Here is a 15,635-nt window from a genome sequence, read left to right on the forward strand (position 1 = left end):
TGCCGTGTTATAGCTTGAGGCATCCATGGTTTTGCTGGTTGTACAATTAATTTGTGAAAATTACTCTACAAAGTCGAAACATGAACTCTGCACATCGCCTACCTTTGGCTAAAGTACTCTAAATTGATTAAATTAAGTGGAACAAAAAACGAAACGAAACGAAACGAAACGAAACGAAACGAAAACAATCGTAACGTATCGTAACGTAACGTAAATTCATAAGAGATAATAGTGCTTGTAGTTCTACATGTTTACTAAATTTATATATATATATATATATATATTGCCGAATAAACAATGCTTTCGTCTCATTAAACACGGATTTCCCCTATACATCCAATCTACTTAAAGGTATTGAACTGAAATAAAATGGAACCCGTGAGTTTCAAAAACACTTGAAAGACACCGGTAATCCTTATTCTTTCTTTATATTATGTTGTTCTCAAATATACATTTCAATTTCTGAAAGTTGCTAAAAAAATGTACTTCCTTGAGAATCAACGTGATTGTTCATCTCGTTTAATCGAACAAACCGAATCCCATGTCGTCGTCTGACTCTTCCTTAGCCTCCTCTTCCTTCTCTTCAGCAGCAGCAGCATCTGCACCGGCAGCGTCACCACCGGCAGCAGCAGCACCACCAGCAACAGCACCAGCAGCTGGGGCAGCAGAGAAGTTGAAGAAGAATTCCTTCAAGTCCTTACCTTCCAAAGCCTTGGAGAACAAGTCAGCCCAGATACCTTCGACTTCGACGTTGGCAGCTTTGGTTAAGGTGAGCAATTTTTCAGCGGTGATTTCGATTTCGGAATCAGCCAAGATTAAGGCGGCGTATGACAAAGCAGTTTCGGTAGACATTGTAAATGGATATGTAAACTTTGGTTATTTGGTTTAACTAGAGATAATCGATTTAAGCTGAGCAGACTATTTCTTAGTTGTGGTTAGACGGTAAGAGAGGGAAAGAGAGAAGAGGAGGAGAAGCAGGAGGCTCTCAACTCTGTTTGCGTGCTTACAGGATGTTCTGCTCCAGTGTTTTTTTTTTTTCAGCAGGCTAGTGGGTGGTGGGGCGAGAGAGTGTGTGAGAGAGTGTGTGAGAGTGTGAGAGGAGGGGGGGAAGGATAGTAGGTGCGCGTAATCGTTAGCTTTTTTGAAAAAAAAAAAATAAAAAAAATAAAAAAATAGAAGAATGAGGTTTGTACATGTAAGATCACGTGTAAATTATTTAAATCAGGGTTTTCAAAGGTAGCGTTTGGGTAATTTCGCAGCCATAACCAAAACAGGCGGTTTGTATGGTTGGCTCATAATAAATAATTATGACCAAGGCTCGATTTCTTTCTTGATATCTAAGCGATACTGGCTTGTATTGTCGTTGCGACAAGAAAAGTGGGAAGAGAGTAAGAAGATTGAGATCCTAGGTAACAATTGGCAAGTGCATTGTAAACAAATTTGAACTTATGAATTGGAAGAGGAAATGTTTTTTTGATTCTCTAGCGACATTAAGCAAGTCTTTTATTTTTTAATTTATAATTTTTTTTGTAATTTTGAATGACTTATAAACCAAAATTATATGCGTTAAAATGGCTTGTTTGCAAAAATAAAAAGGAATGGCTTTCAAACCACTTAGAAAAAAAAAATCTAGCATATTTTATTCTAACTTTAAGTAAAGACAAGAGTGAACAAATGAACTTGTACGATTAACAATGATTGTTGGCAAGATGTAGAAAAGTGTATTTGGATTGAGAGAATGCAAAGAGAATACGGGATTGGTGCTATGAAAAGAAAAACAGAAGAAAGAATAGCATTGGTTAGGTTGCAAAACTTTGTACTTTGAAGCCAAAGTGAATATTGCGTAAATCTCCTTGGTAGTCAGTAAGAGGAAAATTAAGGTCACATGGGTATGAAGATTACGGCTTTTACTATAATATATCTAATTTATCTTACTTTTTCCATTCCTCTTTCGCCTTTCGCCCTTCGCCTTTCGCCTTTCGCCTTTCGCCCTTCGCCTTTCGCCTTTTACCCTTTTCTCTTGTACATTCGTATGCTTCAACTGCAATTTTGTGCGTGTGTGTGTGTGTGTTTTTTTTTTTTCTTATTCGATATTTTTCTTTCCGGCGGTATGCGAGAAAGGGTATCAATATTCTTTTATATCCTATTCCCACCAATTGATAATGTTTGGTTTATTTTGCCTCCTCTTTCTTTCGTATCTTTTCTACTACAACATGAGATTAAACTATAAAGTATAACTATGATGGATTGTGCAGAGATGTAGTACTAAATACTAAAAGTTTTTAGAAACACTCGAAATGAGTTTTTCATTCATTCATTCATTCTTTCATTCTTTCGTTCTACTTTTCTTTGCTTTGATCAACACTTGGCACTAACCATAGGGCATGAGGTTGGTAATGGCAAGTGAAAAACTAAATGGGATGGAGAGAGAGAGAGAGAGAGAGAGAGAGAGAGAGAGAGAGAGAGAGAGGTAGGGTGAGTTGGTTGTGGGAGTGGAGAGAATGATGACTACATTTGGGTATCTCCACTTTTATAAGATTTCCTCGCCCTTCCTCAAGATTGGTTTTGTGTTGTGAAAGGAGTAGGTTTTCGTATCAAAACGAAAGCCTTATCTAAGCAAAGGCACAAATCTAAGCCGAAGTCTAAGCCCAAGCCCAAGTACAAGTACAAGTACAAGTACAAGTACAAAGTCTTTAAGCTAATACTTTAAAATCGCATTTAAGACCAGGAAAGAGACCAAAATCACACCATCTACACTGTCCTCTCTGTTGCATAGTTTATATTCTCCAAGGTGTTTTCGCACCCTTGTCCCAACTCTTGCTTTGGCGCTTTCTTTCTTCTTTTTTATTTTTTATTTTTCTTTACAAAACTACTAAATTTCCGTTTTAGATAAAGCACAATTACTTTTTGAAATTTTTGAAAATTTAGCTGACCAAGCTTTATCTCTTGTGTGAAATTTCTCTTACACAGATATGTAACCTGGGTTTTCCACTTTTCAAAGCTGTGAACTGAAGAATAGTAAAAAAGTGACAAAGAAAAGAAAGAAAGAGAAAAAAAAAGAAAGAAGAAGAAGTAGATGGGAAAGGACAATAGCTGAGTTGGTGGAGTTGATTGGGTACTATTGTCGGAATCTCCAGACTCTCCACACTACAATTCAAAATAAATAAAAAAATTAAAAAAGCAAAAACTACAAATTCAAGTTTTTGAGATCTGATAGTCTTTGTGTGTAATTAAAGGACCAAAAGAAAATAGCAACCGGTAAGCAGTTGCAAGGGGTAGCAATGTCCCTCCTTTCCTTTTGGATCCTGTGCTCTGTGCTCTGTGCTCTGCCTTCCGCCTTCTGCTTTGCGCCTTCCCAAATGCATTGAATAATTAATTGATTTTGTGGCTCACTCTCAAAACTTGAATTTTCCTTTATTTCTTTACTTCTTTTTGACTCAAAAAAATAAAGAAAATTACTTGTTGTATTTTCTGTTTATTATTTATCTTCAAGTATTCTGGTATTCCATAAAAGTTTCCTTTTGCATGATAATTGGGTTATCATATATCATCCAGTGCAATGGTGAGAGGAAAAGGTACGTTTACGGAAAGTGCTTACTGGACGTGGCTGGCTTTGATTACGAAACAAAAGAACGAGGAAAAGAGAAACATCATAACCATTGAGAAGGACAAAAAAAAAACACAACAACATAATATATCAACACAAGTGTTGAAATTTCAAAAAGAAACAAATGTGCTAGAAGCTAGGGGGTTGACTGTCGTATGAAGTCTCTTTGTTTTGCTTTGTCGTTTCCCATAAACTTAGATGGGTTTATTTAAAATTATTTTTATTAGTTATTTATTAGTAAATTGTTTATTAGTAAATTATTTATTTATTTTAATTTTTTTTTTCTTTGTAAACAGATTTTGTATGTGGTTCAATAATAGGTTCTTGATGGGCCAATGAATTGAAAGTGGGCAGATCCATGGCTCTTTCTAGCACCCTCCTTTCACAAAATACAAACCCACAAAAAAGAGAAGATACAAGATAAAAAGGGAAAAGGAAAAGGAAAAGGAAAAGGAATATCCTTCAGCAAAGAGGGTGTCTTTTCCGTCTCTTGCTCTCCACCACCACTACCACTACCACCATCCCCCCTTTCCTAAAACACATACAAACTACTACGTCTCCCCTTCCTCTCCTTTTAAAAGAAATTCTTTGGTTTCTTTTTTCATCATTATAGTGATAAGTATATGTGTCCACAGTGATGTAGGTATACCTTTTGTATTAGAAGATAATATGTAGGAATGGTTATGTCCGTGAGTCAAAACTAACAACAAGAATAGAGACAATAAGAGACAAAGAGAGAGAAGGAGAGATGTGCGTGGCATTAAGTGTGTGGGTGTTACATCAACTGAAACGCCAATTCTCTGCAAATTGTTGTTTGGGAAAGGGAGGACAATAGACTTCATTTGGGGATTGACTATTGACTATTGACTATAGACTATAGACTATAGACTATAGACTGTTGTTGTTGTTGATGTTGATGTTTTGTGTTACTATTAATACATTTCTGTGCTCACCATAAATGATAGCAGGTGTTGCATTAGTACACACCTTCCCCCCCTTTAGACAAAAGAAAAAAAGAAGAAGAAGTACAATAATTATTCCGAACGGATAAGGAGTAGCCCACACAAGTGGATAATGGTGGTGGTGGTGCTACTACTAGTATTACTAACAACACCACCACCACTATCACTACAACCAATAGTCTCTACTTCCTAGTTTAACCACTATTGTTCAAGTGCCTCTCTCTCCATTCCGCAGCAAATAAGAGAGTAAAAAAAAATAAATAATAAATAAAAAACAAAAAAAGAACAGAATTCAATATGCAGTAGGCCACAGGTATTGGTTGATAGGAAAGTATATATAAATGGGTGATTCTTTTCAAGTATTTATAACCTACACTTGCCCAGATTATCTTTCTCTTCTTTCTCTTCTTTCTCTTCCTCTTCCTCCTCTTCCTTCTCTTTTACAATTACAAATACTTGTTTCATTCACTTCAACAATCGTTATAGATTCCTTCTCAATCGTTACACCTTGTTTCATTTTTGCTTCTGAAATTTTAGACGCGTACATTAGATTGCATTTCACTTTAGATAAATACATACGTACACACACACACAAACATACAAGTTTTTTGAAAGGGGTAGAGTAAGATATCAGGCAGAAACCTCCACATTGTTTATTCTTTTTTCTTTTTTATTCATTTAATTTTGCTATTGACAAATTATAGAGAAACTATAGAGAAAGCCTTTCCCTTTATCACAAAAAGAAGAAGACCACAAAACCGAAACACACACACACAAAAAAAAAGAAATTGAACAACAACACTAGAAAATAAAAGCACCAAGCTTTATTCCAATAATAGAGAATAAAGAATAAAGAATAGAGCATAAAGGCAGAAATTTAATTTTTGTTCTCTCTCTTTTTGTTCTTCTTCAAACAAGAAAAAGTATCAACTACAAGGTTATTTTTTTCTTTTTTGTATAAATACATTAAAGAGTTTCCTGCTTTATTTATAAAAGAACCATTAAGGACTTCTTGATTTCAGACCAGACTAGACTTTACCAGATTAACTAGATTGAACTAGACTGGAACCAGTTATTGCCAACCTTTGAATAATTTTATTTTTAACTTTTTGCTTTCAATTTTTTTTTTTTTTAATTTTTTTCGTCATTTTCATTTCCAATTTCCAATTTCGGTTACAAAATTCTGTCAGAGCCTTTGCAGCCGTACCCATTATAAGATAAGACACTAGGGACAAGTTTAAACCAAACAAACAAAATCAAGAAAAGAAAAGCCACAAATTTTATTTCAAACTTTTTTTTTTTGCACCCATTTTAAAAACTATCTGAGTTAAAACCATACAAGGGAAAAAAAAATGAAGGTTCAGTTTTTTGCAATACTAGCAATATTTATTGCTTTGCTAGATGCATTGATTATTAAGAGACAAGATGAAGGCAACTCGGCTTCATTGGACTCGGCCAACAGCAATCTCAAGAGTAAAAGACAAGCTTGGGACTACCAAAATGACATTACACGTGGTTTAAACCTTGGTGGATGGTTTGTTCTTGAACCATATATCACACCCTCATTGTTTGGCACTTGGTTGTTTCCTGAAAATACACCAGTTGACGAGTACCACTTTACAAAGCAATTGGGCAAAGATGCTGCACTGCAAGTTTTGAACCAACACTGGTCGACTTGGATCACTGAAGATGATTTTCAGCAAATTAGCTATTTGGGCATCAATATGGTTCGTATCCCTATTGGATACTGGGCATTTCAATTGTTGGATAATGACCCATATGTACAAGGACAAGTTGAATACCTCGACAAGGCTTTGGAATGGGCTAGAACTCATGGCCTCAAGGTTTGGGTTGATCTCCACGGTGCGCCAGGTTCGCAAAATGGATTTGACAATTCAGGATTGAGAGATCATTATGAATGGCAGAATGGCAATAATGTACAAGTTACTTTGGATGTGCTAAATACAATTTTCCAGAAGTATGGAGGTGACGAATATGCAGATGTCGTTAGTGGTATCGAATTGATTAATGAACCCTTGGGACCAGCACTCGATATGGATGCAATTAAACAATTTTACCAAGATGGATACTCTGCGTTGCGTAATACTGGCTCGTCAACTCCAGTGATTATCCACGATGCTTTCCAATCATTGGGCTACTGGAATAACTTTTTACAAACTTCAAATTCGGTGTGGAATGTTGTGATTGACCACCACCACTACCAGGTTTTCTCTGCTGGTGAATTGCAACGCAGTATTGATGAACATGTCTCGACAGCTTGCAATTGGGGCTGGAACACCAAGAAGGAATCACACTGGACAGTGGCTGGCGAATGGTCTGCCGCTTTAACCGACTGTGCCCCATGGCTCAATGGTGTAGGAAGAGGTGCTAGATTTACTGGTGACTATGACAATTCGCCATATATTGGATCATGTGACTCCTTGGATACTGGTAATATGAGGAGATATATTGAAGCGCAATTGGATGCCTTTGAGTATAATGGTGGATGGATCTTTTGGAACTGGAAAACTGAGGATGCCCTCGAATGGGATTTCCAAAAGTTGACGTTTCAAGGCATTTTCCCTCAACCATTAACAGATAGGCAATATCCAAACCAATGTAACTTTAATTCATAAACTAGGGAGCAAAAAGAATATACACACACACGCAAACACATTTAATAGTTTGTATAATTTCGTACCTTGCTTGATTTCATAAATGTACCATTTTCGATTTCCATTTTTCTGTATTAAGTTTTTTTAGATTTTTATTTTTCCGCGTTTTTCTCTGCAATTTTTTATTTTATTTTTTTTTTTTTTTTTTTTGTGTTGTTTGCGAAACATTTGCATTTGAAATCGGTGCTGCAAGCGCATCCAAGCGCATGAAACGATTGAGGGCAAAAAAGAAAAACCGCTTAAAAAGATTTGCAAGGAAATGACGGAGTGATCGGGTGTATGGGGGGGGGATGAGAACGATGAAGACGTGACAACTGCAACAACAAAAAACATTGATTTTCAAGGTTGTAATTGCAGATGCATCTACTGATACAGTAACAAATTGGCCCAATTCTGCAAAAAAAAGAAAAAGATTATGTTAGATGTCAACGGGTGCATCGCGAGAAAAGAGCCTACAGTTGGTTGTTTCATTCCTTTTCTTTTTTTTTTTCTCTCATATTAACACGACACACAGGGCTCGGAGGTACTGGGCACAGGGCACATGATACTTTTGCTCCTTACTTTTTTGATGTTTCTCAGAGGAAAATGGATATAGGGAATAGAGGACAAGACGCGGAAGCAAATCTGAAGAGGAAGGGTAAAAGATAAATAGAAGGGCAAAGGAGGAGGAGAAGGGGCTTGGGCACAAGGCACGAGTGGAGAATAACTAATCAATAATATATATATACTTATATATACTTATATCTGATAGAGCAAGGAGAGAAGGTGCCTATTGTTTTTCTATTGTTTGGAAGTTGCGTGGATCTGCCAGCAAACTTATTACACCAAACCCTATTGTTTAAAATACAAGTTTCATTCAATTTCATTTCATCTACTTTTCAATTCCTGTTGTTCTTTGTCTCTCTCTCTCTCTCTCTCTCTCTTTTTTTTTTCACTCACTCACTCTATGCAGTGGTTGACGATATCATCTTAAATTAGAAACATTCCCAACACGGGAAACGGAATGCTCAAACGAGAACTGAGTTAGTTCTGGGTGTGCATGTGTGTATAGAGGAAACTGTATGATGAAGTAATGAGAATCCTTTTTTGTATTTTTCTGTTTTGATTTGATTTGTTTTGTCTGTTACTTTTTCTTTTGTTACTTCGATGATGTAAAAATTTGCATTTTCGCGTATTGATAAAAAACTCAGGAGGTGTCACATAGCAACGTTACTCAACGTAAGTGTGCGACTGCTGTGCACTAGGTTATCGCTACCTGCTCACTAGTACCAGCTATTCTATTTACAACCTAACTGGCTATATTCTGACTAAGTGATTTCGTAACTGTTCTTACCATGATCATGGTATGGTGTTTAAGTGTAAGAAGTAAATTGTCTCATACAATACTCAAGTGAAGGGAATTAGTAGAGTGGCCATTCTCTACCAATATTCACTGATTTGCGTTATACTTGTTGTGACCGTAAAATGTGTTATTTATCGATAATTCTATACAATTTGATAGAAGTCTAGAGTGCGACTTCTACCCACTATTTATATCCTTCTATACTAACTTAATTTGTTTGTTCTCTCATTACCCTGAATAATTGGTAATGACACTAATTTCTGTTTCACAGAAATGATGGCATAATGCGACTTACTTAAGTCGCTATGTGACATTCCTCCCCCCTCTACGAAGAAGGTAGGTGTAACTCTTGGATCTTTGAATCTCATTTTTTTTTTTTTTTTTTTTTTTTTTTTTTTTTTTTTTTTTTTTTTTTTTTGTGTGAATTTAGCGTGTTCTGTACCCCCCTTCGAATTGAAATGATTGGATTGGTATATTTTGGGAAGTTCGTTGGGACGTTCCGAACACGTAAATTCATATTTGGGTACTCCTTAGTACGTAGGGTTTGAGCATTTCTCTTGTGTAGCACCTCAGAATCTTGATACCGCTTAAACTTTGCAAATGATAGATTCGGCTCAGTTTTCGCCAAACTTTGTATGGACCTGCCCATCGTTGGGCAAGTTTCCCTTGTGGGCCCTGATTCTTATCAGTTACTAACACTAGATCACCAACTTGTAGTATTGTCGTTGTATCATATCGTTCATCAAATTTGACTTTCTGACGTTCCCGTGCGTTGCGTTGAGTGTCGAGAGCGGATTCAATTTGGGTTGTCCTATGGTACAACTGGCGAAATCGGAATTTAAATAACTCATCCTCAGTGTAAGTAGTATGTTTTGGAGTAATGTCTAGGAAGGACCTCAAAGGACTGTGTCCCTCAAATCCATAGACTAAGTATTGGGGGGAAAACCCAGTCCTCTTCCGTACGGTAGTTCTATCCACCCAAAGTGCGGTCAGCAAGGCATGTTGGAAGTTAACTCGTGGGGGGAGCAGTTGCATAAACCGGATAATCCTTTTATGAGAGGCTTCAATCATACCATTTCCTTGTGGGTGGTAAGGTACGGAATAGGTGGCTTTGATACCGTGAATATCCAATAGTCTCCGGAGTATTCTGTTCGCAAATTCAGGCCCATTGTCAGTCTTCAACGTGTGAAATGAACCAACTCGCGCAATAAAGGCATCAAAAATGAAATCGGCAACCGCTTCAGCGGAAAGTTCAGGGAGAATACGAGCTTCAGCCCACGCCAGGAATTCATCTCTGGCAACAACTATCACGATGTTTCCAATCTTGACACAATCACATACAACAGTGTGAAAGAGGCCTGCGGGAAGGTGAAAGTAGAGTGGGTCTCTCTGTAATGTGGCAGGGCCTTGCTTTTGGCAGTGAAGACATGATGTGGTATATGCTTTTAACCTGCGGTACAAATTCGGGATAAAGGCGTGACAGTTTAATAGGTTGAAGCAGGCTTCTAAGCCTAAGTGACCTCGAGCATCATGGGTAAGTTGGAACAAATTTCGGACTTCGTTGGAGTTGGTTATCACCTTTCGAGTATAGGATCCGTCTTTTCCCCGTTTGTACAATTTACCGTCCTGTAAATAGAACTCTAAAGCCCGGTTAGTAAATCGTTTCAAATCTTTGGATTTCAGGAACGTAGTAGGGATCTCTAAGGTTTTGAGGTAATTTTGGATGTAATGAACATTAATACCTTTGTAGGAGTTATTGGCATTCGTGATTATGTTGACTGTGTTTACCTCGGCGAGGATAGTTGGGTCGAGGCTGTTCCTAAATAGGTTTCGTACCTCCTCAACCGCGTAATTTTCGGCTTGAAGGGAAGACAGGTGACAGCGGCTAAGGGCATCCGCTATGACATTCCTTTTCCCATCAATATGGATGATCATGTAATTGAAAGACCGGATATAATTCAACCACTTGTAAGTTCGGTTTACAAAATGTGAATTTTCCAAAGGCTTATCTAAAACTGTGACAAGTGCTTTGTTGTCGCAGTAGATGTAGAGGATATCTTTATACCCGACGAGTAATGGTTGAATAGCGTTCAAGGTTAAATAGATACTAAATAACTCTTTCTCATATATAGTGTAGTGTCTTTCGGACCCATGGAACTTTCCAGAATAGCACAGGACCATCCTGGTGACACCATGAGCATCTGTGTTTTGAAGTACACCACCCCAAGATTCAGTTGACGCATCAGTATGAATAGTGGTGATTTGTTTGTCATTGAATGGTTGTAGTACGGGGCAGCTTGTAAGTACTCTGATGATATGTTGGAAGTAGTTGATTGTTTGATCATCCCATTCGAGTAGGTGTTTGGGGTGTTCTTTGGCTTTCAGAATGAGGTCGTAGAGTGGAGCCGTCAACTCTGCAAACCCGACAATTAATTGTCTATAATAATTCACAAGACCAAGGAAACTCTCCATTTTCTTTTGTGTGGTAGGACGTGGGTAATTTGTTAACGCATCCACCTGTCCGCGTATGATTGTTTTACCTTCAGGTGTAATTCGATAACCGAGAAATTCACAATCCTCCACAGCGACTTTTAGCTTAGCTGGGTTGATTTCCAATCCAGCGTGAGCAAGGAGTTGAAGGACCTGATGCACTTTGTCAAGGTGTTCTTTCATCAGCGACTCCGATAGGTCTTCAACTGTTGGACCACAGATAGCAATATCATCAATAAAGCATATTACATCTTTGGCCACTGGTGATAATATTTTTTGTAGGATAGAGCTAAACTCGCTAACCAGATTAAGGTATCCTTGTGGTAACACTGCATACTTAAGCAATCCTAATGGGCTGTTGAAACTAGTCACATCGTTGGTTGTTGGGTCTAATGGAACTTGAAAATAAGCATTCTGAACGTCAATGAGTGTATTAAACAGTCTCCCACTCAATTCAGATGTCAATTCATCTGTAGATTGAGGGTGACCCCCCTCCAACTCAACATGTTTGTTAAGTTCTCGGAGATCAATCAACATTCTATGCCTTCCATCCTTTTTGGGGATAAGGAACCATGGATTTCGGTAAGCAGCACTACTATATTGGAGTTGTCCGTTCTTTAACATTTCGCTAAGGATCTCGACTGCTGCTGGCCTCTTTATACCTAACGGGATAGACTTACACCTCCAGAAGGCATTTTTATCTCTGAGTTTGATTTGTACCGGTGGATGAACTTCAGGCTTTAGGCGGCCAGGATGCCCACCTTTGACATAGAACACGTCAGTAACATCTGCACATTTTGAGATAAAGTAGCGCATTTCTTCAGCTGTAGCTTTGGAACCGTTAAAGGATGTGGTCAACAACTCTTCGAGTTGGTTTGCGGAGGTTGCTTCGTTGCATTGGATTTCAGGGTATTGGTTAACTTGGAAACTCTCTCTTCCGACTTGTTGAACTGGGAATTTCAAAACTTTACCGTCTACTTTGAACCTTAATTCTCGCTTGTCATCATTATTGAAGCCAATACTGAGTTTATGCTCATTTTGGAACGGGAGTCCTAATAATATCTGTCCAACAGGCGTAGCGTCGTGTACTAATAAATGTGCTGTGAGTGGGATAAAGTGAATGAATATATCAATAGCTACTCCTTTCTCCACTAGTACCTCATCTTTATTCACACCAATAATTCGTACCGCTGGCGATAGCTTTGACCATTTGACGTTCAATCCATCAAGGGTCTTTGGGTTAATCAAACTCACTTGCAGCGCCGTGTCATATTTAAGGGTGACATCCCGGTTCTGGATCTTCGCTGGGATGTAGATTTGGTCAGCGTCGTTTGTGTGTTCGTTAGGGTTAATGATTACGGTTTCATTGACTTCATATTTTGGAGCGTTCATGGGTCCCGCTCTGGCTACCAATATTCCTTTTGTCCTTTCGTGTATGTCTTTCCTATACTCTGGAGATATCCCAAGGAAATCTGCTAATGACATGGTCACTTGAATATTCTCAGTTGGCATCTTTTCAAAGAAAGTCTGTTTGTCTGGCATATCGAAACGGCTAGTCCTTTTTCTCCGAAGGAGTCTTATACTGGTATCATCACCTAACGTCTCATCTTGTTGATTCTCACTTTCATCTGTGAGTTTGTCTAGGGCATTAGGACTTAAATCTCCGGGTTCTAGATCGTGGGGACTTTCTAGATTATCGTTGTTGCGATCCTCTTCCTCATCTACGTCCATGATTTCAATCTTATTTGGCTCTTCCACCTCATTCCCGGCATCATCATTCAAGAATTGTAGCATCTCTTCTTCAGGCAGTATGGTACCTTCTTGCGCTAAGTTGTTCAATTCTTTATCCATTGCCGAAGGTGTAGTTTGAAACTTTTGTTCAGATAACGGAGGTTCTGTATAAGTGTAGTCTGGGTCTGTGGAAATGTCATCTTCAGTGAGATGTTGATTAACAAAAGGGGTAAGATTATTTGTAAGTTCAGGGTTTGTGGAATCCGGAGCATTTGATGATTGTTTGGGACTGGTATCGTCTTCACTGGTTGTTGATCGTTGGGCCTTCATATTATCTTTAATAACTTGGCTTCTTCTTTGAGTAGTTTGGGGTTTTGGAATTGTCGATTTGGGAGTAGTTAATCTTTTTCCCGCTTTCGTCTGACTTCTAGTTTGCACTGCATTAACTTCAGCGCTAGATGATTGGTCGACTGGAGTTTTCAGCGGTTGCAGTTTACTTATCGTCTTAATTTCCGCCCTCACGGTGCCTCGCTTGTTGAGTGAATAGGTCTGGGTATTTCTTTACCATAAATTCATTCTCTCCAACTTTCAATTCATTATCGTCAACTGTGTAGATTCGTCCATCCTTTATTTTGATCATTCCTCGTTTAGCAGCGTTTTGTGCTCGGAAGCAAACCTCAGTCTTATGATTTGTTCGTCCACAGACTAGGCAGGGTTCTTTTTGTTTGTTTTGTGATTTGGATTCATTTTGTCGTGAATTTATCAAAGTCATCTTCGCCGTATATGTAGTGTTTATAGCGTCCCAGATATCCACATATGATAAATTCATTTCCATGGCAATTAAATGGTCGTGACTATTTACCTTGATCGAGGTAAGGTAATGTCTGACATCTTCTCCATTAATCCATATTTCCTTTATTTCGGCATCGTCGTCGTATCTTTGTACTTTAATTCTGCTGCTCATATATGTAATTATCTGGTCCATAACTCCCCCGAGTTTATTGAATAGGGTTTTGAATAATCGAATCCAAGTCAATGCGGGTAAGTCACCAATTTCATTGTTTTCCAAGTAGTTGTCAATTTCGGTCTGAACTATGATCATCACACTTTTAGGGTCCACATTTGGTTTGATGACCCTGTTTACTTCTCCGATGATATCAACGTAATGCTCTTCTGATGCTTTCTTTCCCCACTCTTCTAGAATACGATGGTACTTGATTGGTTTATGCTGTTCGTTTCCTTTTCTTTTAGTGGCAGCTTTGACAATGTCCAACAATGTTTCATTTTTGACCAGTTGTGCTACAGCAATAACTTCTTCTCTGAGTAAGTAATCAGGAATAAAATAAGTATGTTTATACCAAATCAACTTCCTTAACCAAAAGAAGAATCCATCAAAGTCTTTAGAAGTGGGTGAAGGAAATTTCTGGGCATCATAACGTTTTATAGCTAATTCATCTTGATGTGTTCTGATAAGTTTGGTTGACAATTCATTGTAGTGAGCAATAAATACTTTCTCGACGTTGGGGTCGGGTCTTCTAATGTAAGGAATATCTTCAATTCTTTCATTATCGATGAATCTCTTCCTGTAGTCGTTTATCTTCTGACACGTTGCTTCATATCCTTTTATCATGACTTCAACTGGTCCACCCCCTTGGGCGTACGAAACTCCATCGTATATAGCCAGAGGTTGGAATAACATATTGGTTGTTTCTTTGTCTTTAAAGGAATGGGCAGACAGGAAGGATTCACTAAGGTGATTCTTTTGGGTGGACGGGGTCGATTGGGCTTGATCACCAATGTGACCATCGTCCACTCTTGGTTTGTTTGACAGGTCATGTAACTTTTCTGTCAAGTCAGCGACTAACATTGTTAATCTGTTAACAGTTGCTCTCAAATCTGCATTCTCACTGTTAACTTTAGCTAAGGTAGTGGCTACATTTTGGTTGCTGATAGTGTCGTCTGTTTTCTCCTCAATGGGTTTATCCTTCTGGACTCCCCCTTTTGATGTAACGTGGTTCTCCTCGATTCCACTATCATCCTCTGATGAGTTACTAATCTCAGACGTGGCGGATGAGTTAACATTATCCAAGGTAGGTGCGTTTAAAACTGCGTTGGGTTGAGCGGTATGGTTAGGATCCGCGTGATGTATGTCTGAGTAAGGCATTTGTTGGCTTGTTAATAACGTTGATGTCTCGTGATGGGTGTGTGGTTTATTTGTACGTTTCCGGTTATGTAGTATGACCGGCTCGTCAAACCTTTCTTCGGGAACTTAAGGTATTATTTATACATTTGTCCACTTGACTTTGTGTGATACAAATATATCCTTGGTATATGATGATCACTGGGCGGTGTGTTAAATCACATCTGATTCCCAAATGGTAATGCTTCACAATATCCTCATATCCATGGGTAGTGTACATGTACAAGGTCTAATCTTCAATGGTTGTGTTTTAGTGTAGGATTCTAAGGTCAAACGCCTTAAGGAGCACTTCCTCCCATAGGTTGTTTTAGTGTAGGATTCTAAGTTCAAACGCCTTAAGGAGCACTTCCTCCCGAGTTGGTTTAGTGTAGGATTTTAAGTTCAAACGCCTTAAGGAGCACTTCCTCCCGAGTTGGTTTAGTGTAGGATTCTAAGTTCTAAATGCCTTAAGGAGCACTTCCTCCCAAGTTGGTTTAGTGTAGGATTCTAAGTTCTAATGCCTTAAGGAGCACTTCCTCCCGAGTTGGTTTAGTGTAGGATTCTAAGTTCTAATGCCTTAAGGAGCACTTCCTCCCGAGTTGGTTTAGTGTAGGATTCTAAGTTCTAATGCCTTAAGGAGCACTTCCTC

General features: G+C 38.3%; 3 protein-coding genes across 3 annotated transcripts; 1 reads left to right on the plus strand and 2 right to left on the minus strand. All coding sequences in view use genetic code 12, as the record gives it.

Moving 5' to 3' along the window:
- Nucleotides 1–519: 519 nt before the first annotated feature.
- On the minus strand, nucleotides 520–852 carry PVL30_001470 (uncharacterized protein; the record flags this gene model as incomplete). The annotated part of the gene is made up of 1 exon (XM_001526622.1): nucleotides 520–852. One exon carries the CDS (start codon nucleotides 850–852, stop codon nucleotides 520–522), a length of 333 nt encoding a protein of 110 aa, XP_001526672.1.
- Nucleotides 853–5,921: 5,069 nt separating this feature from the next.
- On the plus strand, nucleotides 5,922–7,205 carry XOG1 (glucan 1,3-beta-glucosidase; the record flags this gene model as incomplete). Its single annotated transcript, XM_001526623.2, has 1 exon — nucleotides 5,922–7,205. One exon carries the CDS (start codon nucleotides 5,922–5,924, stop codon nucleotides 7,203–7,205), a length of 1,284 nt encoding a protein of 427 aa, XP_001526673.2.
- A 6,107-nt stretch (nucleotides 7,206–13,312) lies between these two features.
- PVL30_001472 (uncharacterized protein) lies at nucleotides 13,313–14,971 on the minus strand (the record flags this gene model as incomplete). The annotated part of the gene is made up of 1 exon (XM_001524020.2): nucleotides 13,313–14,971. One exon carries the CDS (start codon nucleotides 14,969–14,971, stop codon nucleotides 13,313–13,315), a length of 1,659 nt encoding a protein of 552 aa, XP_001524070.2.
- Between the last annotated feature and the right edge of the window lie 664 nt (nucleotides 14,972–15,635).

Source organism: Lodderomyces elongisporus, chromosome 2 (assembly GCF_030384665.1).
Source record: "Lodderomyces elongisporus chromosome 2, complete sequence".
Lineage (NCBI taxonomy): Eukaryota > Fungi > Ascomycota > Pichiomycetes > Serinales > Debaryomycetaceae > Lodderomyces > Lodderomyces elongisporus.